Source organism: Lethenteron reissneri, chromosome 12 (assembly GCF_015708825.2).
Source record: "Lethenteron reissneri isolate LAM-NWPU_2019-01 chromosome 12, ASM1570882v1, whole genome shotgun sequence".
Classification (NCBI taxonomy): domain Eukaryota; kingdom Metazoa; phylum Chordata; class Hyperoartia; order Petromyzontiformes; family Petromyzontidae; genus Lethenteron; species Lethenteron reissneri.
Genome location: NC_083790.1, coordinates 8,990,704 through 9,015,063, shown reverse-complemented (window position 1 = coordinate 9,015,063; position 24,360 = coordinate 8,990,704). Strand labels below are relative to the sequence as shown.

Sequence of the window (24,360 nt, the reverse complement as noted above, 5' to 3'; positions counted from 1 at the left end):
TAATCCTAGTTACATATGCAAGCCACAAAAGTGTGCCAAACAAGTTGACGATGCACGCCTGTAATCCAGTAATTTGAACGCGGGGTTGGTGGGTCGTGTGGAAATTATTGCGCATGCAAGTCTCCCATCAGCAGTGCGTCGAGGTGGTCAATCTATCGTAGTAAAGAAAGTTCATTGCTGGGAGGCTATTATCCCAAGTTTTCTCCCAGATTACACCAGCTATTCAGACTCAAGTAAAATTATTATGAATGAATGTGCGGCGGTGTGATTAAAGTGCGTCATCAACAGGTCACGAGTTCAAATTCCATTCAGGAGTACAGTTCAATACGTGTACCATTTTGCGGAAAGCCACAAGCGGTCATGTTACAGAGAAACAGGCTCCGCCACCGGACTGTGGAATTTATAGCAATGGCTAAGGGCTGCTAATGGCAATAAGCACCACCCCATGCTCATTTGAGCAGAGGTACTTTCACACAACCGATAAAAAAAAAAAATTAAAGTAAGCAAATTAATTCGGCCCTAGTCTCTATGGGCTCTCGCTCGGTTACTAATAAAGGAAATCTCAGTCTGTCCGGCCGGGTTAACGTGCCCCGCTCCGTCTCGCTGGCACCGTCGCACTACCGATCCGCCCACGTACTCGTGCTCCGCGGGTAGCCGTCGCGGCCAGGAGTCACGCCTGTCGCCTCCGAGCTGCGCGGCCGCACGAACTGCGTGAAGCGTTCCCGCACGGTCTGCGGCCGCTCGAACGCCGACTTCCACCCGAACGGCCTTTGCGCCGCAACCACCGCCGCCTGCTGCTGCTGCTGGTAGTGGTGATGGTGATGCTGGGGTGGCGATGGCGCCGCGGGGTGAGGCATCGCCGCCTGCGCAGCTGCAGCCGCATCCCCGTCGCCCTGCTGGTTATGCTGCGACTGGAAGTGGACTTGCGTCTGTCCCGAGCCACCGTGCAGCTGGGGGGAGAAGTGCACCTGCGATGGCGTGAACTGGTAGGGCTGTTGCTGTTGTTGTTGCTGCTGCTGCTGCTGTTGCTGCTGCTGCTGCACCTGCTGCGACGGTTGCAGTGGCGGTGGCACGAAGCCACCGTAATCGCCCGCTGCCCCACCAGAGGCGGCGGCGGCGGAAGGAGCGTCGCAGAAACCGCCGGGCGCAGTCTGGTGCTGCTCCCCCGTGCCCGGGTTGCCCGTCGCCCCCGCCGGCGTTGCCGGCTGCATCCGCGAGGAATGGCTCGGACGGGGACGGGTGCTTCCGGGCGCGACACCTGGATCCTGGGCCGCACCACGGGTGGTCCTGTCACGTGACGACGGCACAAAGCACGGCTTTACAAAAAGGAAGACGCAGCCCAAGAAAGATGAGGAGCTATCTTCTGATGGATACGTATGTCGTCCGATAAGCATGTTACGGTGGCGCCAATTAGTTTGCTAAATTCAAGTTTTCGTGTGAACGATACTGTACCAAATTGTGTGTGCTAGAATGAATTACGATTCATGCAAATATTTAATGAATGCTACTTTTAGGCAAACAAACTGTTTAAGTGAGAAATACAAAATGAGAAACAATACAGATGAGATGGTGAAATCCAAGACAAAAAATAATCGATTCTTCAACAGAACACCTTCCCCTGAATCGTGGCAATTCATCCAATTGCTAGGAGGTGAATCTTATCATAAATAGGACCTAAAAATGTGTGTCCCAAGCTCTCCCAACACGCATTTCATACTTTGCAGCATCTGACTGATTTTAAAGTACATTTTCTTTTTAACAAAGCTGCAAACTGGTTTGGGACAGGCCAGAACCCCCAGGTGTAGTATTAGGATTATAACAGAGGAGCCGTTTGCGTTTGTTTAATGTGTTTATTGGGTCTCCATTGATGGCTTTATCCAGAGGACATCTCACGCGAGGGAATTCTAAAACTTGTTTCTTCTAGCCCAATGGAATAACGCTTTTCATTATCGAGTTCAGCTTTCCAAAAGTGCTCCATCCAACTCTAATTCTCCTCTCTCTGTCACCAGTTCAGTTCCCGTCAGTAACGACCCTAAGCATACAAAGTCCGCTGTGTTTTTTAGTTGCGTCCATCCCTCTCACCATCTGCCAGGTTGAGCGGATCAAATATGGAGAGGATGGACTCGATTTGCGATGAAGAGGAGGTCAGCTGCTGAGGACCTGCACACACACGACAAAGATCCACCACCCCGTATAGCCTTAACACACTTTTAAGGCAAGTGCTGTACGCGACCACCGATGAAGGCTGGCAGAGAACATGAGGGGTGTTTCGATTTAAAGCTTTCGTGACTGCCGAGATTCATCTTCTTGGTTCTTTCGGTAAAGTCACGTAGAATGGAAATAGTAAAAATAAAACATAATAAAATAATTCTCACGACGTTTCTCCTCGACAGACCTGTTCTCCACCTGAGGACGGCTACTTGCGTTGTGGCTGAAACGTCGGGAGAATTATTTTATTATGTTTTATTTTTATTATTTTATTATTTCCATTCTACGTGACTTTACCGAAAGAACCAAGAAGAACACGAGGGGTGGTTGGCCAGTAACAAACCAAGCCGCCTTTGTGTTTCCCTAGTGATTTTTACACACCGCACCGGGTACTCATTTGAGCCCGAGCCGACCTAGGAGAGGCCCAAGACACCGGGTCTTGATAATCGTCACCGGTGTTGGTGGCCGTGAGCGGGAATCGAACTCGGGTTGCGTTGGGTTCGTAGCGCAGCGTAGCGCTAACCGCTACACAACCCCTCCCCACTGTAACCTTCACCAACCCACCGACCAGCAACGTATGTCAAAAAACCCCACAACTTGCAGGACGTGGGGAGATCCGCATTCATCCAGCGGTGGATTGACAAGAGGGATTTACAACCAGTATCATAGCAGAGATGTAACCGGGTCGTCTTCTTCCTTGGTACGGCTGACGTAGATGCGCAGAGCAACAACTACAATTTAATATTCAGGTGGTCAGGCCAGATAAACGCATCAGGAGCAGCGGAGTGTATCGCTGCGATGTCTCCTTCGTATTTGTGGATCGGGCGTTGCGTCGTTATATGTAACAGAGTGACTGGCTCACGACAATACGTGGACAAAACGTGAAGAATTTCGATAGCTGCTGCTCCCTCCCTTTGATGCTGCTAATCCCGCATACTGCATAATGCACGTGCATAATGACTTTGAACCCCCCCCCCACCTACACATTTCACAAGTAGTGACTAATCCCATATCTGTATTTCCCATAAATATGCTAAATTCCTCTTGATATGCAAATTCCTTTGTCAAGGCGCCCCTTCCCCCCTCCAACCCAGCTTAAACATACGCTGCCAAGCATGGTGGTGCCCATTCAGACGCTGTCTTTCCGACAGACCTGTTCTTCACCTGAGGACGGCTGCTTGCGTTGTGGTCGAAACGTGAGAATTATCTTATTTTTATTATTATTTCCCTTCTACGTGACTTTACCGAAAGAACCAAGAAGTAAAAAAACGTGAAGAGGCTGCGGAATGAAAGGACCGAGCGCAAACGCACCGCGCCCAGCCTCCTCAGTCTCGGGGCTCGTCATCGAGTCTTTTCCCCCGAAGTCCGAGTCGCACTCCGAGCGCAGGTCCTCCGTCTTGTTGGGGTTGTCCTCCGAGGTGGCACTGATGCCTGAGTCAGTCGACACGTTCGAACAAGCATTCAGCCCGTTTCGCTGGCTACTGAAGGTTTGCGTTATAGCATCCAAAAACTGGTCACCACGATAAATGAACACTGGTGATGTTTTTTTTTCATTCGCCTGACCCAAGCTCTGAAATATTGTTTCTCGGGAAGACAATGTATACATATAGCTACTAACTAGTCAAGGAGATCACATAAACATTTTGGCAAACTGCATTCCAACTGCCAAAATCGCTGTCCGTGGTGCTAACGTTAAGAAAAAAACGCCACTTTTTTCAAATTTTCTTGCTGTGTTTTTTACACCTGATGATGATTGCTTGTGTTGCAGTCGAAACGTCGTGATAATTTTATTGTTTTATATTTATATTATTTTATTGTTTCCCTTCTACGTGACTTTACCGAAAGAACCAAGAATATGAATCCCTGCAGTCACGAAAGCTTTAAATAAAAATTTACACTGAAATTACTATTGAAATGTCGATTTCAGTTCCCAACTGGGAGTCAACTCATGCCATCATCCTTCCAAAGTGAAGTAAGAATCTCTTTATGGAATGTCAACAGAGTGGCTTTGCTCTTTCTGATGTTGATCCCATCTACTGCTCATGGATCCTGCCTACTCCTCTGCCAAAGCCGCCCACACTCCGCTCTTTGCCTGAATCACAAGTAGAATATGTATAACCGGGACCAAATCCCAATTTTCACCAGTGGTACAGGACACCGCGACAGCCTTTTCGACACCGAACTGCTTCTGAAATGGAACCGATTTAAGTGCCAAACCAAACTCTATATGATGGTTTATATGAAACTCCCAGCTAAAGCGGGGTATTTGTCAGCTCTACCATTCAGCTGCTTGTAGAATGTAATTTCAAATGACAAATCTTTGCATCTTCAATGGCCTTACCCGAGACGACGCTGAGGCCAGGAGTGCTGGGCCTGGAGCTGACCTCCCGCACATCTGTGTCATCTGACACCGAGCCCAGGCCAGAACAGCTCTCCAGCTCCTGCAGCCGCTCCTCCTGTTTCAGCTCTGTCACCTCTGTGAGGAATACACAGGACAACAATAAAAGTGCTATAAGCAATAACCTTTGAAGACCGGCATGGCGCACAAGTAGTGTGATGTGGCCAGCACCACACCAGGCTACTATTTGTCTCGACCGCTTATTAAACTGCACCAGGTACTCTTTTTAGACCGAGGCGACCTAAGGGATAGACCCAAGCCTGTTTCCTATGCCACTCGCTTACGATGTTAGTTGTGGCCACTCGCCACATATTCATACACACGTGTGCACACACGCTCATCCATGCAAGCACACAGGGAAACACAAAATCATAGGCATGCACGGTCAAGTGCTGTCACATTAAACTAAGCTCCTTGCCCGCAGCTCACATGAACTCCGTGCCACCGGGCACCAGAATTTACCGAGGGGCTTCCAGTGCAGCGATCACGTGACTGGTGATGGGAGACGCCCAGAAGTGCCTGCCCCCACCCCCCCCCCTCACAATAGATTTCTGCATTTAAAAAATAAACTTCTGACCCTGGGCACGGGAAAGGAGTTCATCCATATGGAGAATGACAACAGCAAGCCGAAGGTAAAACACAACAACAGCCGCCATTCACCACTAAGTGGTGACTTCACCACAATGCTTGTACCACGCGAGGTGCACCGAGGCCACGTGAAGCGTCCAAGGCTTGCTGCGGAGAGGAGGTCACGGGACAGAGCCAGGTGCCATGGGTTGACCGACTGAGATGACTGGCGGATGCACCCTACCGCGCCAGTTAAGACACGCGTTTGCACACGCTCGCGTTCACGCGTTCACGCGCGTGCCCGTGTACTGACCCGAGTCGCTGGCGAGCACCTCGACGCTCCACGCCTCGCTGGTCGTCTCCGACATGGCAGATCCCGTGCAGCGCTCCAGCAGCCCCGAGCCGGGCAGCCCCAGCAGGTTCCCGAGCATGCTGTCGGCTGCCGTGCCTGCAACCGCGCACCACCCGCCCCCCCATCGCACTACGAGTCACACCTCCACCTACTGACGAGAAACTCGACACGAGCGCACGCACAGCTACGCGCACGTGTGTCACCAAGGTGTGATATGACTTTAGACGAGCTAGGTTTGAATGTTAGACCCCACCCTCCCGGTTCCCCTCCTCCCCCTTCTCCCTTTCTTTCCCCGCACTATGCTTGTTATCTGTCCCCTTGTCCTTTCCCCCTCCCTGTATAAACGCTCATGTCCCCGCTCCAAGTCCCCACCTGGGTGGGGCAGTGAGCCCAGTTCTCCCCCCGTCACTGGGCCCTGTCGCGTCAACCTCGGGGCTGCTGTTTACGGAATTTCTGTTGCCCCCCCCCCCCCACCCCAGTGCATTTGGCGATCAGCACTTTGTATCGGGCTCGCATTGATTTAGTTCTGTAGGATAAGATCATATGGCGTAATATGGCGCAGTGCTCCGATATGTTAATTTCTGCTTTGCACAAAGCTTGAATGTGCCCAGTGACTTAATCTCAACCTGCTGAAACAATGACTATGCAATGTCAATAGCCTGCGTTGGTGAAACAGATTGTTGGAGCAAGTGCTGTTAGCGAGCACCTATGAAGGTCGGTACGGTACACGAGGGGGGTGGGTGGCATGCACCACGTCCGACTGCATTTGTTTCCCCAGTGGCAATCTTTTTACACACGGCACCAGGTACTCATTGAGGCCGAGTCAACCTAGGTGAGGCGCAGGACAGGTTCAGATAATAGCCACTTGTGTTGGCCATGAGCGGGAATTGCACTCCCACCAGTGAAACGCACGCACGCACGCACACACACCCTCGCTCGCTCGCTCACAACCACAGTCACGCACGCACGCACTCGCTCGCTCACAACCACAGTCACGCACTCACCGGCGATCTCTTGGAGCCGATCCTCGTCCGGGTTCGGGTCGAAGTCGCTGCCCACCACGTCAGTGCTCCACGTCTCGCTCACCGTCTCCGAGATGTCGCGGTCGTCTCCGAGCCCCATCATGTCGCGGATCTCAAACTTGCGCAGCTTGTCGTCCAGGTTGTCCTGCGTCGTGGCTGCCGACAATGGGGAAGAGCAACGGAGAGGGGCGCGTCATCAACATCCTCATCACGAAATTCACCAAAAATTGTCGTCTCCCAAATTCCCTGTCATCTTTCGACCCATGGGGGTCGGCACGTGAGTTGTTTGTTCATTCACTCGGTTATCCAGGAAAGCCTCGACATCAGCTCTGTTAGCCATAATTGGAATATATCAGAATCAGAATATTTATTTATACCGGAGGAATCTGATGAGCTATATAGATATATTTTTTTTACAGATGCCAGTGGCATCAGAGATCCACCACAGCCACCAGGAAAGAATAACAGAGGTTGGCAACCACCAGAAGCTCCACCATAGGATGAGATGCATTATGTGACGTGCGCTTTATTTGCCCAGGAAAGCCTGAAAGAGACTTCTTCAGGAAGCTCTTGCTAGGGCAGGGGGTCGCGGCAAGCAACATAACAAGAGTCATTTTCTCTGTATTCGGTAAAAAAACTAAATATTTCGAGAGCCACATTGCACGTGAATACAATAACCGCACGGGCACAACGATTTGCAAACGCTGCATTACAAATCATTGTTGGGGCTTTTAAACATTCACCATTTGTCAAACATAATTTGGAGGGATTTTTTTGTTGTTGCAATTATAGTCTCGGGAGCTACGAACCAGCCCTCCAAAGAGCCGCATGCGGCTCCGGAGCGGCAGGTTTTGCCGACCCCTGCGCTCGGGAACGGGGGGGGGGAAAAGAGCGGCAGTGCTCACACCTTGCTCATGCTCGAGGAGATGCAGAGCAGCCGCGTCGCTGTTGGCCGAAGCGCCGGCTCCCAGCTCCGACACGGACTCGGCCTCCAGGTCGAGAGACGACACCGAGTTGGAGCGGTTCGACGGCCCTGAGGGGTCCGGGTATGCGCACGCGAACACGCCCGAGTTAAGGCCTGCTGCGGCGCTCCAACCGGCACACAACGCGGGGCAGGGAGACGGAGGGGAGGGAAGGAGGGAGGGAGAAATAAACACGTGCGGTGCGTTAGGCTGTTGCAGCGATGGCAATGGCGGGTGCGGTGCAGTGCAGTACGGTCCGAATAAATAATTGTGCCCTAATAATCCGACAAAGCAAAAATGTTGACAGACACATGTGCACAAACGTAAATGATACATTCTAATGAGTGCGATTCGACAGCTTAAAATATCTGGCAATTGTAACGTGCTACAGTACTCGTTCGAGCACGCGGCGTAAAACGAAATGAAATCGGACACCCCCGCGAGCATTAGATACGATGTGTGTTGTCCACTGCGGGAGTGAAATGCGTATCCGTCGGTGAACGTGAACGTCGGTGTGCGCATGTTAATACACGAGCAGACCTTCTTCCGTCAATCCCCCAACTGGATGACAGCCTCCATCCACCACATGGGGCTGCAAGGGTTATTTGACCGTATTTCATCGCGCGAGGCTAGCCGGGGCTGGTGAAGGCAGGGAGATCAGATGTTGGGAGCTGTCTATAATACAACGGTGGATTTTTTCTGCGCTGCCTTCTGCCGACACTTTAGCCCTCGCAGCAGCCTACAACGCACGGCATTCAAACCCTTCAGACACCAACTAGGCCTAAGCCCGACCGAGTTTTCAAGATCTGAGACTTGGATCGAATCTACACAAAATATTTTTAAAAATTACAAATATTGTCTCAAGAGGAAGGACAATAAAATGTTGTTGGCTGACCCCGGACACTCGAGAAATATATCTTGCGTACATGAGAACGCATTAAGTTAACAAACTTTAAAGTTTGAAGACTAAAGCAAAGACCTTGAGAGCATCACAGGGCATCAAAGTTTAAAGTTGTTTATGCGTTGCAGCGAAGTGAAGATAAGCTGACGCACTGTGAGAAGAACTAGCACGCTGTCTTCAAAACTGATGTTTCATGCTCTGACCCAGGCTTATTACTGCCCAAAGAATTGCCAGTAAAGGGCCAGACGCGGTCGCAGAGACGCGCTCCAGCATGCGAAATAAGGGGGGGGGGGGTGGGTTGGAAATCCGTTCTTGACGGATATAAATCCATGGTTCCCTACCGTCAGCACAACCGTTATTATGTTGATATACTCCAGAGCACGGGGCATGCGGCAGAAACCAGAGCCACAGAAAACGATCAGTCAGTCATCCCCTAATGGCTGCTCGCGTCCATATATCTGCCTCGCCCAATGCTGTTCGGGCTTGTATCCCAATTCTGTCCGCTGGAGACCCACTTACCACTCCCTTCACAAAGAGACGGCTTTTGCCTGCAGGTTGAAAAGTGAGAGCACGGCTCCCCCGAAGGAAAAACCTTTGAGACTGTACAACGCTAAATTCTCCGCTCCCATTGTCAACGCGGTGCAACGAGATTCCCTTATCCGCCTCCACCCCTTTCAGAAAACAAGCATCTCGCGAGCCAATGCTTTTGCTTTCAATTTAGATTGTTCACTCCAACACGGCGAGGTTCCGTTTCCGTGCGGGCAATTGGGAACCGCGGTGCAAGTCGTCCCGGGAGGTCGCCCCATTACCTTCGGAAACGCCCTCCAGGTTGTCGGAGCACAGCGAGAAGCGCAGAGTCTTGTCGGGTTTGCCCTCGGCTTCCAGTTTACCCTCGTCCCCGCCGCCGTCGCCCTGGCTCCCGCCAACCACCTGCAGGGACAGCACCTGGCAAGCGCATACCGAGATGGAAGGTGACGTGCAGGCACAGACTGCTGTAGGCTTGGCTATATATTGCCTACGTATAATAATGCCTGTTAATTCTAGATTTGAAGCTTTCGTGACTGCGAGGATTCATATTCTTAGGTTTTTTCGGTAAAGTCACGTAGGTAAAAATAAATTAAATTAATAACAAGTAAAATAAAAATAAAATAAAAATCACGACGTTTCGTCTTCAGGTGGAACCGTCACAGCACGATAGCCGTACCAAGTGTCTTACTTGATACAGCTATCGTGTTGTGACGGAAACTTGTGTTGCCTCCGAAACGTCGTGATTTTAATTTTATTTTTATTTTACTTTATATGAATTTTTATTTTTATTTTTTTACCTACGTGACTTTACCGAAAAAACCTAAGAATATAATAATGCCTGCACATATCACGGCTTCACTTGGTCCAATTTCGTTGCTCCAACGCTTCCTTAACTCCCATTCTTAGTCTCTAACACTGGCCACCATCCCCTTCTAGCAACGACTGGGGAGGCATTTATCTAGTAGTGGGTTGATCGTGGCTGATGATATCGTAAGGGGAGTGGTGGCACCGTAGTTAGTGCACTGCACTAGAAACCTGGTGAGCTCGGTTCAATTAAATCAGTGGGGGAGTGATATCCAAACCCTTTCTCCGGCCCATAATGTTCACCAAACCGTAATGACCAACGTGGTGAATTATGGTAAAAAAAAAACTCGCCGTGACCAAAACAGAATGGAGAGAACTGTATCTGGCAATCAGCTGCCAAAGGACCAGGACTAGTTTTAAATATATAATTATAATGCATTTCTGTGACATCATAGCTGTCCAAGCCTCCCTCCACTGTGGATTATTCTGCCATCTCTCATCGTCTTATTTTAACAGAAACAAACACCTTCACAAGCTACCCAAATTTTCGACGATAATTGCTAGACAACCTCAGCCAGTTTATTCCAGTTAAGGCTCATCTTTTTCTAAGAGTAACCTAAACTTTCAGGCGAGTGTGGAAGGCTTGGTTTGAAATTGAGCAAATGAGCAGAGACTGCGCTTGGCTGGAATAAGGTCACATCAGCCACACACCAAATCCGCCACATTGTGAAAAACGAAAGATACATATTTAAACATCAGTGAACTGGCCTAAGGTCACCAACTCACTATACTTGTGAAACCAATTTTATTGCATCTGCCCGAAACGAAAAACAGCATCCCAGCAATATTGGTGCAGTACTCTGACCTCCCGAGCCACCTTTTCATCTCAGCCCAGTCAGGTTTAGAAGTTTCACAAATCTACATGATCCACCAATTCAGTCCCCATTACTTTGCACTGACATGCGTGTGTAAAAATAAGCACACACAGACAAAGATCCCCTGTTTAGCCTTAATAGGCTGTTGGGGAAAGTGCTATTAACAAACACCTATGAAGGCCGGCACGGCATATGAGGTGGGTGGCCAACATCACTCCCGGCCGCCTTCGTCTCCCTAGTGGTGATGTTTAAACACCGCCACCAGGTAATAATTTGAGGCTGAGTCAACCTAATCGAGGCCCAGGACCGCTTCAGATAATCGTCACTCGTGTTGGCCGTGAGCGGGAATTGAACTCGGCTCGCCGTACTCGCAGCACCACCGTTCCCCACGATATCAGCGCGCACAAAGACACGCACGCACACAACCATGCACACACAACCAACCATGCACACACAACCAACCATGCACACACAACCAACCATGCACACACCTCATTTTCTGACATGAAGCCAGGCAGCACGTCCGAGCAACTGGCGCCCAGCGAGAGCACCAGCACCTCCTCCGGGAGCTCCTCGGGGTAGCCGTCACCCGACGCCGCGTCGCCGTCGCAGTCCTGGGGCTGCTGCCCCCCCGCGACGGACAGCCGGCCAAGACTGCGGCCAGCGGCTGGAGGAAATCGCGTCGCCATACAGGCACACAAATGGCACGGTGCAAGGGCAAAGACGCCCGCTCTGAGCCTTGCAGACTGGATAGTACAGGGGGTCAGCAACGTGCACCTCTGGAATCGCATGCGGCTGCTTCGTGACGTTATTTATCATGGACCATCTCTCGTATTCACAAGCCCTGCGCCTCTTGAAATACCGAATTGTTTACCGAATTCGAAAACAAATTCTCCTGTTGTTATTTTGGTTGCCGACCCCTGGGCTAGTACAAAGAAACTCCTATTACCAGCAACTCCTTTCATCCATGGCCCCAACCGATCCATGAAAGCGTATATTATCTGTGGATGGATGCGTCCCATCAAGTGTGTTCTTGTCAGATGAGAAGACAGCACCACCCTAATAGACACAGACACAAGTAGTTTGACTGTTTCCATGGCCAGCGCCTATTGCGGTATGTAGCCTGGAAACACAAGGCGGTGGTGTTGCCAACAAGAGGCATGCTTGGTCACCTTTCTGTCATTATCATCTCCCCACACCTGGTACTAATTCAAGGCAAAGTCGACATGGGGGAAGGCATAGACAAGGTTCAGGTACAAACTGGGTGGAAATTACTGTAGGACAGTGCACATAACACCACACCATCCAGCCTTTTAGTTCACGGCCAACTCCACCCCAACTGTTTCTATGCCAGGAGAGAGATACAGAAAACACTCATCCCATATCAAAAGAGCTACACGTTCAATGAGCACTGGTCCTTTATTATTTATGACCTGGCAAGAGCACCGGTCGTTATACGAAACAATAAAAGATACGGGCCGTGTGAACGAGTGTCTAAAATTTACTTCAGTTCGACTGTTGCATCTATTAGTCACCCAGGATGACGCATGTGATTTATGGAATTCAATACACGTTTGATAACGTACGAATGGTGAATACATTTCAGTGACATTGACCAATGTCCTATGAATCAAGAGACATTTTATTGAGACAACAAATCTATATTAGACAAGGTGAGGGCCTTTGGGTGGGATGCATCAACGGTTCTGCATTGTGCAGGTCAACAGATCTTAATCAAACCGAGGTGGCCTAATTTGACCCAATGGCCTTTTCCCTGTAAACGTATTTCTCTGCGATAGAAATTCAAGTTGATGCATTTTCATCACTTTATGGGTCAATGCTTCTGCTCTTACAACTGTAGGGGTGTTACGGAGGGGCTGTTATACAATGGGATCAGATGGGAAAGAAACACAGTGGGCGTGGCTATGTCGGTGCACGGGAAGGTGCTCCCAGCGACGTCCGCATCGGGCAGCCTGGGGGGCTGACTCGGAGCTGGGATCCCCCGGGGCCCCACCCCTCAGCGGGGGTTTTGGTATAAAAGGGGATGAGCCGGAGGGCTCGGAGAGAGATGTTGAAGCTAACCAGTGAAGACTGAAGATCGTCGTAGATAGAGCCCTGGACTCCCCTGGATCGCCGCCCTTATCAGGGCCGAACAGGATCGAGCCAGCGGCGTGGTCCCGAGAGCCAGAGCCGGTGCTCTTGTAAGAGCTGGTCTGGGACTCCGGGTACCGTGAGCCCGACTTACCAGTGTCGGGCTAGCTAGCCTCCCCTAGCCCGTTAGTGGAGGACACAGGGGTAGGCTAGGCGTAGCTAGAAGTGTATCCCCAGTTAGACGGGTGAGGGAGCCGATACCCCCTCCAGTGTTGTATGTCAGTGTTGTGCTGTACCGACACGGAATAAATACGTGTGCCTCCAACCCCGGTGTCCAAGTCTCCTGGAACACTATTACACAACCAAGTTATTTTCTGTTAAAATTACCACGGGGAGACGCTCATCTTTTCCCAGCATTAAGCCGGTGGCGTCAATTTCGCATTCCTATGACGATGGCCAATCAATCCACTGGACACCCACTGTTGACTCGCAACAATGTGGTTCAACCAATTGCAATGTTTTGGCTCTCGCTGGCTTCTTGATTTTCCTTTCACAGCTAAACATAAATAAATAAAAACATACCATGTCATTGGTATTGAACAACATATCCCAATTCTGAACAAAGACCTGCTAACTACTAAAGTTGGGATTACAGCTAGCTACATCACTCTACTCGCACTGTGAAAACCTGGCGTGATCTTCCTGAAAAAAAGTTATGAACCTCAATGAGGCTTTCTTGGGTAAACATGCCGAATTATGAAACGACTTAAAACTAGCGGCCTTCCAATTGAAAACCATGTGCTCTCAGTATTGCGGAAATATTCTGGGCGATTGGTCACCAACAGCTCTGTAGTAATACAAAACAGAACAAATAAAACAAAGCTTGCGCATACTCCAGGATCTAACATTGAATTTGTTTTTAGAAGTGTTTAATTGCCATTGTGGAAGGCAATAGGTTGCTGTGAGGTCCAAGTACATTTGCATATTAGCTCTGTCTTTCATGTCTTCACGTTTTGAGCAACCAATTGATCAATTTGGCTGGTTTTCACACAGGCCAAGTCTGCAACAGCAACAAAGCATTACACTGTGTGTAAGTGGAACTTCTTTCGCACCATACATAGCCAACCGTGCTAATCGGAGGTACGTTGAAGTTTCAGTCGAACCGAATCACCTTTACAAGAGTTCGAGTGCCTCTGCCCCATTGCTGGCTGACGGACGCACAACCCACAAACGCTTTCCAACCTCGGTTGGAAAACGCGAGCAGCAGAGATCCCTCACCGATCTGCAGCAGGTTCTTCTTGCTGGAGGGCGTGGTGGCGGGCGAGACGTGCGGCGTGGCAGACGGTGTGCACCCCTGGCTGCACAGGGCATGGCTGCTGCCTCCGCTGCTTGTGCCTCCGCCGGCACCAAGTGGCGGCTGGGAAGGGAGGCGCGCGAGCAGGCTCTCCAGCCACGCGCGGTCGTCGTCCGCCAGCGAGTTCGCGGCCAGCACGGCGTGCAGGAAGCCGATCTAAGTCACCGCGCCACCACCATCACCACCACCATCATCATGTGTAGCCACATACCGTAGATTATTCTATTCCTGCATAGTCGTGAATCGAGAGTGCTCCCAATGTCACCACCCGATGCACAAATGGCGCATCAAAGATTCGGTGGCCACGAACCCCAAACCATGGACCACATCGTAAACACTCCGCCGCTGTCTTCAGTGCCTTAAAGAAGGAATGTAAGAGATCCACTCTGCTTGTGGACAGACAATTGAGTGGATAACAAAACGAAAATTACATCTTTAATCTGCTATCAACCCATATGAAAGAAGAAGTGCTCCCAAAAGGCCAGTCATCATCATCATCAACCTTGATCTTATCCACTGCCGTCACCTTCTCCCGCACCTCCGATTAGCACGGATGGCAACATACGGCGCAAAAAAAGTTCAGCATAGACAGATACACTAACAGCAGCATCAGAGGTGGGAAATGATGCGGCGATTCAGCAATTGCAATAGACTCTTGTCCTCGTAGTAGAGAATTACATGTGAATACGAATAGATTTTTTTTTATTCGTGAAAATTGTAAGCGAGTTTCATTTATGCTCACATGCGAAATGAACGACAGAACACGCCAGTCTCAAGACAGAAAAAAATGTCACCTTAAAAGGCTGGAACTTTCAGAATGAGAGGGTCACGATCAGCCATAAATCCATCCACTGCTCGACGAAGGCCTTCAAAAGTCATTGCCATCTCTGATGATCTTGCGATAAAATGATCCACACAGTTTTCTTGCACACAAGCCAATTTCATCGTTCCTCTGCAGTCAACATCCCCTGGGGTTCATTCCCTCCCTGGGCTGCCAGTCTGCTACGAATCTCGACTAACAGCCATCAACCCTTCTAGCGACATGTCCTGCCCAAGCCCACTTATTTTTATTAACACCATTGATAGGATGCCGCGAACTTGCATATGTTCTCAAATCCACGCGTTCCTCTTGCCGTCTCTCGGTGCAATTCCTAGCATGCGCCACTCGTGTGATACAGTACAACGATGAAAAAAGATCAACGATTGAATCGAGTTGTGACAACTGCAGGGATGGGTCGGTGGGTGGGTGGGTGCGTGCGTGCGAATCATTGCCGTGGCTAATCCCCATTACCACCAACATCACGCTCAGCACAGACACGTGCCATAATGCTCCAGCTAATGGGCGATGTTGACAAAGAACGGCAGATGGCAGTCACTGCCATGCAAACCTCCACCAATGTCAAATGAAAAAAATCACGAGATGGCTTTGAGCGAGGCTGGGCCCCCTTTATTTAATCCGTCACACCCTATGAGTCGGCACGACCGCAAAAACCTGACCACGCCGGTTTTGCCACAGCCGCCAATTGAACTGATTCAACAAACTGCACATCCATTCAAACCATTGAATTTGACGTTTTTTCAGCGACCCACTTCAACTCCGGACGTACCATGCCCTGCAGCTGCCCCGCCGTGATGAACACAGTGGTCCTGCTCAGACCCTCCATGAGATTGTAGCTGGACAGCGGAGGAGATTCCAGCACCCGCGCTCCAATGATCACGTCCACGAAGGACGACACACAACTCTGCACGCGCACAAGCAAACACAAAGATAACCCGATGTAGATTGGAAGACTGAGGAGACGAGGGTTGCTCTCGTGTGCATCTACTTCGGATACCACAGCACGCAATGGGGATGGTGTAGTTGGCACCGAATCAGGCCGTCTTTGCCTTCCCAGTTCTGATGTTGAACACATCTCACCAAGTTCAAGTTCATTTATTAGGTATAGCCCTGTGAGCCATTCGGCTCTTGAATCGGGTGCAACCGCAACAAAAACATGAACAAGAAAACATCTTAAAGTAACTATGTGACCAAGTGCAAACAGAAAATCCAGGAAAAAAAAATTTCCAGAAAAAAGCACCATAGACCAACGCTGCGTGCAAAATTCCCAGTGGGATGCAAGGTACTCACTTTAAGCTGAATCGACCTAGGGGAGGCTCAGCTCAGATGCACATACCCACACCTGTCAACCCATGCGGTGTACCCGTATTCTTGCGCAGAGAAATTTAGTTTTAAGGTCCATATAGCGCAAAGCCGTTTCAATACGGCCAAAAAAATGCTTCGTCTATTTGTGTTTCTCCTGGGATAGGCCTTTGTAGGATGAACGTTGAGATGTACAAGGGCACGGGGTGACGAATCAGGTCTGAATTGGTCTGTAATAAGGTAGGCACTGATAAAGGGTTGACAGGTATGCATACCACTTGTTATTGATTTTATAAGTGGCTGTCATTTATCTCCGGGTCCTCCGATTTTGCCCTCCACATTTAGAAACATGCATTTACATTATTTGGCTACTAAATTCCAATGCATGGTGATGATATGAGCCACTATAGGGGCTATCATGTGTGGCCAGATCACCTTTGAAAAATAGCTCGTAGCTCAGCGAGCTTTACCTGGTTAAAATAAAAACATCGTTTAGTTCCGAATTTAACTCAAGATGACGGGTTCATAATACCAAGTGTCACGGCTCCTCGTACATAAACTTGCACGCAAAAGAAATATCACACGCACCAAGGCCGTGACTGACGAAGGCTGGCAAGGCAAACAAAGGTGGGCTCTCAAACCAGCACCACGCATACCCGGCTGCCCGTCTCCCGAGTGCTGATGGTGACACCACCATCTTACTTGATACTTGTTGTGGGCCCAGCCAACCTTAGGAGATGCAGCAGGCTAGGTTCAGATGTCAATTTCCACCGATATGCATTTCTGGAATTTTTAAAGGAAGCCAATGGGATCATTGCAAAGTGTGCCAACCGCGACACCACACGAACATGCATGAACGTAAATGCCACCCCCCCCAAAAAAAGGGTAATCAGCTACTCGCTGTGTTAGCTGTCTACGAGGATCGGAAACCGGCTGGGTCTGCCACACGTCACGATGGTTGAAATGACTCTGCTGGATGCTCATTGGTCCAGTCACTGGCAGGAATTGCCACTCGGCGAGACTGGCAAAGGACTGCGTACCCGGTCAAACCTGCTGACGATGTTCTTCATGCGCGAGTCGCTATCCTCACACCCCAGCATGGCCAGCTGCTGCAAAACCTGCCCCACCTGAATCCACAGATATGGCAAGACACAAGAGTGTTAAGTCACATCCCATCACGTCACAATAGAAATTAAAGAGCATGCCCACCGCATGCGATCTTCGAATGTTACCCACTTGTATGTGTGGGTTTTCACCAGGTAATCCAGTTTATTTTCACATGCAAAACATTTATTCGTGAACCTGGCTACGCATCCAAATGCATCTTCCTGAGAATGAGTCTTGAGACCGACAGTGTTTTTTTTTTCCGGGCATTATTATTTCACATTACCGATTCATTAAGCAGCCGACTTAAAGGAAAATGCAACCCAAATAAACAAATAGCTCATTAACTTACAAGCACATACTTTCTAACAGGTCACTGTAATAAAATCAACACAAAACATCCTATTGTGACTTGAACATATTTTTCTCAATAACGAATCTTGAAACTTGTGTCAGTCAGCCTTATCTAAAATATAAGAGCCCGTTAATGTTTTGTTCTGTGTATTCTTTTAAAAAGAAATGTCTGAATCATCGTCTTTGTCAATCATGAATCACATCAATGTGTTAATGTTAATGAAAACAAAAAAATAATCTTGACGTTTTGGCCAACTGGCATTAACTGAAAGCGGGGAGTAATTTACGCATCAAATACTGCCCTGCCACAGTTTTGTCCCAGCGAAATCCTTTCGAGATTGGTACACCAGTATTCAGTGCTGCGGAGCGGTTCATGATGGCAATCGTGAGTAATGTTGCGACTGTAGCGAGCTAACCAGATTCATTATCAGCTGTGGCTTGGATACTAATGGAAGGTATCGATTGGTTCGTGCGATGTCATCTCCCCTCCCTTGGTCAGTGTTTTTTTTTCAGCAGAGCACACGCGCCGCATCTGAATTCGGTGGCGTCTAAGCCGAACTTCAATTCGTAGCGGCACGTTTGGTGACCTTTTCAAAGGCACAGACGCATATGGAACCAGACACCCGCCTACTGCTGCCCGTGTTTATTTTTGGGAAGTGCGCTGCACGAGCCGTACCAAATATTTATTAGTGTTGGGCGAAAAACAATTAAATACCATTGCGAGCGGACTGTACATTAACTACGAGGCTTCCTGCAAACAGCGCGGGAAGGTATCAGTTTAGGGACAGAATTTAGACGTACTCCGAGCCACAGCCAGCGAGGGAACGTGCCAAGACATCAGCAGTACAAAAAGTTTTTTTTTTTTTAAGACAAGTTTTGGCGTGGAAGTCACACCATAAAAGCAACCTCTTGGCACACGCCTTAAAAACAAAAATCAATGCTTTCGGAGTTAATGGAGCATCCTTCGACTGTCTGTCGACACGTCGGTGAGCTCTACAGAGTCGAGGGTCCGTGTTGGGCATACAAATAACCGTCGTCGGCCCGGGCAGGATGCGTTTAAGTTCGCAGACAGCCGCGTCAGCACAGCCACGATGATGCAGCCGAGGATTGTGTGTGACGCTGCCCCGTAACACTTAACCAGTAATACGAGCCAGCATTGCATCATCAACTTGGCGCCTGGTATGGAGGAGTTCGTGGGTTCGATCCAGGCCCTGTATATATTTGGAGATTGCATGTTCTCCCCGTGGTCGTGTGGACTTTTCTACAGTTTTTCCCTCCACATTTAGAAACGTGTTTTAGAGTATTTGGCTTCTATAATTTTTCACGTGATACGCCATGTCATTGAGCTATCATTTGTGGTCAGGTCGATACTGTAAAAGAGCTTTATTTCTCAGTAATGTAAAAAAATACCTGAGCGACCAACTCTTGCGAATAAGACGTTTAAAGAAGGTGCATCGTTACAATCACCAGCCAGTCAATCCACGACTGGATGAAGAGTTCACCGAAACCATCACCACATTTGACTGTAAAATATAGTTTCTTTAATGTGAATTTAACAAACATCCAGGCAGCCCGATAGCCAAAGCAAATAAACTCTGAATCTGAAGGCCTCAGGTCACTTGTTAACATTACTTAATTTGAATGTATCACCTCTGCAATGAGTGCCAATTTGTGGGAAGTCAACGCCTTTTGGTACTTGGAGAGACTGCCGCCTACTAAGTATGTATGTATGTAGAACTTGTTCTTTGGGTCTTTCGGTAAAGTCACGTAGATAGGTTCAAAAAAAATAACAAAATAAACAAAAACTATGACGTTTCGATCGCAACACAAGCGGTCGTTTTCCTGATGACGGCCGCTTGTGTTGCGATCGAAACGTCGTAGTTTTTTTGTGATTTTCTTTGAACCTACCTACGTGATTCTAGATTTGAGGCTTTTGTGACTGCAAGGATTCATATTCTTAGGTTTTTTCGGTAAAGTCACGTAGGTAAAAATTTTAATTAATAAGAGCAAAATAAAAATAAAATAAAAATCACGACGTTTCGGAGGCACCACAAGCTTCCGTCTTCAAGTGGAACCGTCACAGCACGATTGCTGTATCAAGTAATACAGCAATCGTGCTGTGACGGTTCCACCTTAAGACGGAAGCAGCTTGTGTTGCCTCCGAAACGTCGTGATTTATTTTACTTTTATTAATTTTTATTTTTATTTTTTACCTATGTGACTATCTACGTGACTTTACCGAAAGACCCAAAGAATATGAATTCCTGCAGTCACAAAAGCTTTAAGTCAAGATTTATGTTGAACTTTTCGCAAGGGTACGTAGAGCCAACCTTGGTAATCTAAGAGTTCCTTTGTTACTCTAAAGCATTTTCAAGTAGGATTGTGTTTGGTTTATATTAACATTCAAACGGCATGGGGCATTACTCTTCTCCTGTTTGCAGCCCTGAGTTAGAAGTATAAATTACAAATTCTTATGCCGGGGTAACCACTGCTGGCATCATAATAGGCACGTAACCATTCACCACGTAACAAAACTGTTAAAATTATAATTATATATCAATCGTAGAATAAGAGAACAAGCCAAAATAAATGACACAATGCAAATGATGGTACAAATAAAATCTATTCTGCAATAAAAATGTGCACCATGATGATAATAATTCATCGAATTGGCAAGAGGGGTGAATTTGTTACATGCATACTTCCTCCCACAAAGCAGAACTCAATAGATTTATCAAAATAAAACTCAATAATTTACTGCCGAGTCAATCCACTACCGGATGAAGGCCTTATACCAAGCCGTGTCAGTCAAGGCTGTTGTGCAGCTTGGTGAATGAAGGGGGGGTAACCAGGACTAGTGGCCGCCACAGTGGAGAGATGTTAACTACCTCGCATGCCATACAGGTTTGATCCCCACCTGGACTCTTGCTGTAAATTTGGAGTTTGCGCGTTCTCTCCGTGGTCACGTGGATTTTTCTCCGGGCTCCCCCGGTTTTTCCCTCCACATTTAGAAACGTGCGTTTAGGGCATTTGGCTCCACTAAATTTCCAGGTGAGAAGCCACTTCTCGTTGGGCTATCATTAGTGATAGCCAGGTCGCTTCTGAACAAGAGCGAAATAGCTCAGTGGGCCCAACCTGGTAAAATAAAAATAGTTCTTAGCATTTCGATTTATAGCTTTCGTGACTTCAGGGATTCATCTTCTTGGTTCTTTCGGTTAAGTCACGTAGATAGGGAAATAAAACAATAAAAAAACATAATAAATTATAATAAAAATTAAACATAATAATTTATTTTATTATATACATATATATATTTACAGAGTATTGTTAAATTTTTATTTAAAGCTTTCGTGACTGCAGGGATTCATATTCTTGGTTCTTTCGGTAAAGTCACATAGAAGGGAAATAATAAAATATTTATATTACTATATATAATAAAGTCACGTAGAAGGGAAATAATAAAATATTTATCTTGTTCTTGGTTCTTTCGGTAAAGTCACGTAGAAGGGAAGTAATAAAATAATAAAAATAAAACATAATAAAATTATTCTCACGACGTTTCGGCCACAACGCAAGCAGCCGTCCTCAGGTGAAAACCAGGTCCGTCGAGGCGACAGAGTTCACCAGGGCCGGACAGACTCTTATTATTTTATTACTTCCCTTCTACGTGACTTTACCGAAAGAACCAAGAAGATGAATCCCTGCAGTCACAAAAGCTTTAAATCAAAATATTTATCTTATTTTATTATTTCCCTTCTACGTGACTTTACCGAAAGAACCAAGAAGATCGTTCTTCTTGGTTCTTTCGGTAAAGTCACGTAGAAGGGAAGTAATAAAATAATAAAAATAAAACATAATAAAATAAAATAATTCTCACGACGTTTCGGCTACAACGCAAGCAGCCGTCTTCAGGTGAAGAAGACGGCTGCTTGCGTTGTAGCCGAAACGTCGTGAGAATTATTTTATTTTATTATGTTTTATCTACGTGACTTTACCGAAAGAACCAAGAAGATGGATCCCTGCAGTCACGAAAGCTTTAAACCAAGAAGATCTTTTTAGTAATCTTAAATAGTTCAGCAATCTGAACCACATCAATCCATCGGAGGCACTCTGCGCTTACCTGCATGAGGTTGAATCTGGCCACCTCGTTGATGGGGGCATCGGTGATGACGCCGTACTGCTCGGGGTTCACCAGGGCCGGACAGATGAAGCAGGCGAGCAGCAGGTCCGTGCACACGGCCCGAGCCTCGCCGGGGCTCAGGCCTTCCGCGCGTGCCAGCGTCACGTACGCCTGGACGAGGCGAATTCATGACCGGAAATGGAAAAGTGGATTGAAGACGGAGGGCGTCACCACCTTCACCATCATTGCCCAACGCCATGATCGTTAAGCACCACTGTCATCGTTGTAAACATTCACATTCTCACTAAAGGACGACGCAACCCAAAAAACCAACAGTTCTCATCTGCAGTGGATGCAATTTCAGGTCACCCAAAATAAGCTTGTGGCTTCAATCATAAGAAACAATAACTGCAAGTTCAGCAGACACAAAGGCAAACGAGTTGACATGGACAAAACAAGCAGAAACATGCACAAACAAGCAGATACATGCATACATGCAGAAAAACAAATAAAAAATACATCCTCTCTCTCTGCTGCTGCTGCTGGATGGCGTGCAGTACCTGCGAGGCGACCCAGCGCAGCACGGTGGGGAAGCAGTGCGTGCTGCGGCGCAGGCTGGACGCAAAGCGGTTCACCAGCGCCACCAGCCGCGTCACGTTCACCTCCACGGCCTCCAGCACGCGCGCCCGGAACTCGTCAGTGCCGCGCGGCCCAAACAGGCGCTCCTGTCGCCGCGCGAGGGAGACGGGGGGGAGAGGGCAGCAGCGGTGGTGGTGAGGGGATGTGAATCCACCTGTGTAGGCCTATGAGTGTTATCCCTGTGTGTATCGCCTTGCTAGTTACTTGGTGCATGAATGGATGACCGCCATGCATTAAAAAATAACCAGGCTATAAGCTGTTGCGATACGTGGTGGGTAGCATAGGGAAATGTAGCAATATCCATGATTGTACTGTATTTGCTATACTCCCGGATCGATGATAACCACCATCACAAACCCACATTGAGCAGTGTGGTTAAGTAAGGTAAAATAACCCCCACAAAACCTGCAAGGCTTGGTAAGGCTCTCATCTTGCAGTGGTTTGATAAGAGGGCTGTGCAAATACAAACAGATCATCAATTGAGCTCCAAAGTGCATTTACTCTAAAGGGTATTCTATAGACTTCAAGAAACTCAAACATTCCAAGCACCCCACATAGACCAGTCACCAGAGGTTGAAGCTACAGTCGCGGTTTCAGCCTCACACCCACTTTAAACGTCATATACCAAAGGGCCAAGCACCGTTACAAAGTGTATCTAAATGGACATGGCATAAAATCCGATTGCTGGAACGAGCTTTAACATTTTACAGTGAGGATCTCGGGATCTCACAGAGCTCAACGAAGAGAATGCGCGGAATGCAGTCGCGCCACCAACAGAATTTACACGTGGAACAAAAGCCGTTGTAATCCGTCAACAACAAAGATAAAATTAAATAAATAGGAATTACCGCTGCTTATCATTGCACTGGTAGCACGCGTGTAATTAAAGTTGAAGGTTTTTTTTTCCTGAACTCACAATTACATTTCTTTAAAAAATCTATCACCAACCTCAAAATACACTGCCACTAAAATCATGCTCAATGGCCAATTTGTGCAAATGTCAAACACACAATTTAGGTTTCCCGCTGATACATCACCAAGATGTTTTATCATGATCAACAACTCATTAAGGCCTGGAGTGTGTGTATATAGGTGGAGTGTTCCAGATCTGATTGCCATCTCTTCCAAGTGCACCTCATTAGATGAACACTGCAGCTGATGAATCCTTTAAAAGTCCATCAATTTTGCTGGAATGGTTTCACCGAATCTCAGGGTCTGTTTTCAGCAGACTGCCACGGTGGATGCTTATCCAATGACCTACTTACTTTGCTGCCTTCTGCAGGCCACCTTGCAGCCCCTGCACATGAAGCATTCTGCATGATCCACTAATTCTCTCTCGAGGCCTTGAGCCAATCAAAATGTGAGAGAATTCGAGAAAAAAAACCCCAAAAAGGTGACTCAGGGGTCAGAGCACCAGGTCGGCACAGATGAGATCCTGGGATAAAATCCGGGTAGCAACCCTTGGTGGAAATTATAACCTCATTTGCAAACGAGACAACGGTATCAGCCCTGTTACCGATGACAAAAATACCACCACATTCTATTTGGGATGCAGGAATGTGCAACATCCCTCATGTGGGCGAGTGACGTGTCTCGAAAGAATCTCAGATCTAGTTCTACAATATCACCTGCCACGAGCCGTTCTCTTAACACGGGGAGTTACACTGCCCTGCCGGAATTCAAATGGAACACTTCGTCTCACAACGTGGCATCGATCGAACAAACTGGGAGTTAAATTGTTAAAATACACTTTTACCTTATAAATATTTATAAAGCGCATTATTCCAAGGCGCTTTGCAGCAGTTATAATATTGTACGTAACATGATAGTGGTGAAGATAAAGAGTGGGGTTATTAAAAGTGGTGGTGCAGTTATGGTGACAGACTAGTATAACAGGTGGGCGTGGTTAAGGAGAGGTTGGGGTAGGCCTGGTTTTATCTG

General features: G+C 47.9%; 1 protein-coding gene across 1 annotated transcript in view; it reads right to left on the bottom strand.

Moving 5' to 3' along the window:
- GAPVD1 (GTPase activating protein and VPS9 domains 1) overlaps positions 1-24,360 on the bottom strand; it is a 70,415-nt gene that overhangs the window by 26,677 nt on the left and 19,378 nt on the right. Inside the window, 16 exon segments of the mRNA XM_061550666.1 lie at positions 638-1,160; positions 1,162-1,242; positions 1,244-1,287; positions 2,083-2,160; positions 3,520-3,639; positions 4,550-4,684; positions 5,487-5,621; positions 6,530-6,703; positions 7,455-7,628; positions 9,220-9,355; positions 11,109-11,284; positions 13,987-14,218; positions 15,670-15,804; positions 17,243-17,329; positions 21,781-21,951; positions 22,341-22,505. Of these exon segments, the coding sequence (XP_061406650.1) occupies positions 638-1,160; positions 1,162-1,242; positions 1,244-1,287; positions 2,083-2,160; positions 3,520-3,639; positions 4,550-4,684; positions 5,487-5,621; positions 6,530-6,703; positions 7,455-7,628; positions 9,220-9,355; positions 11,109-11,284; positions 13,987-14,218; positions 15,670-15,804; positions 17,243-17,329; positions 21,781-21,951; positions 22,341-22,505 (2,566 nt within the window).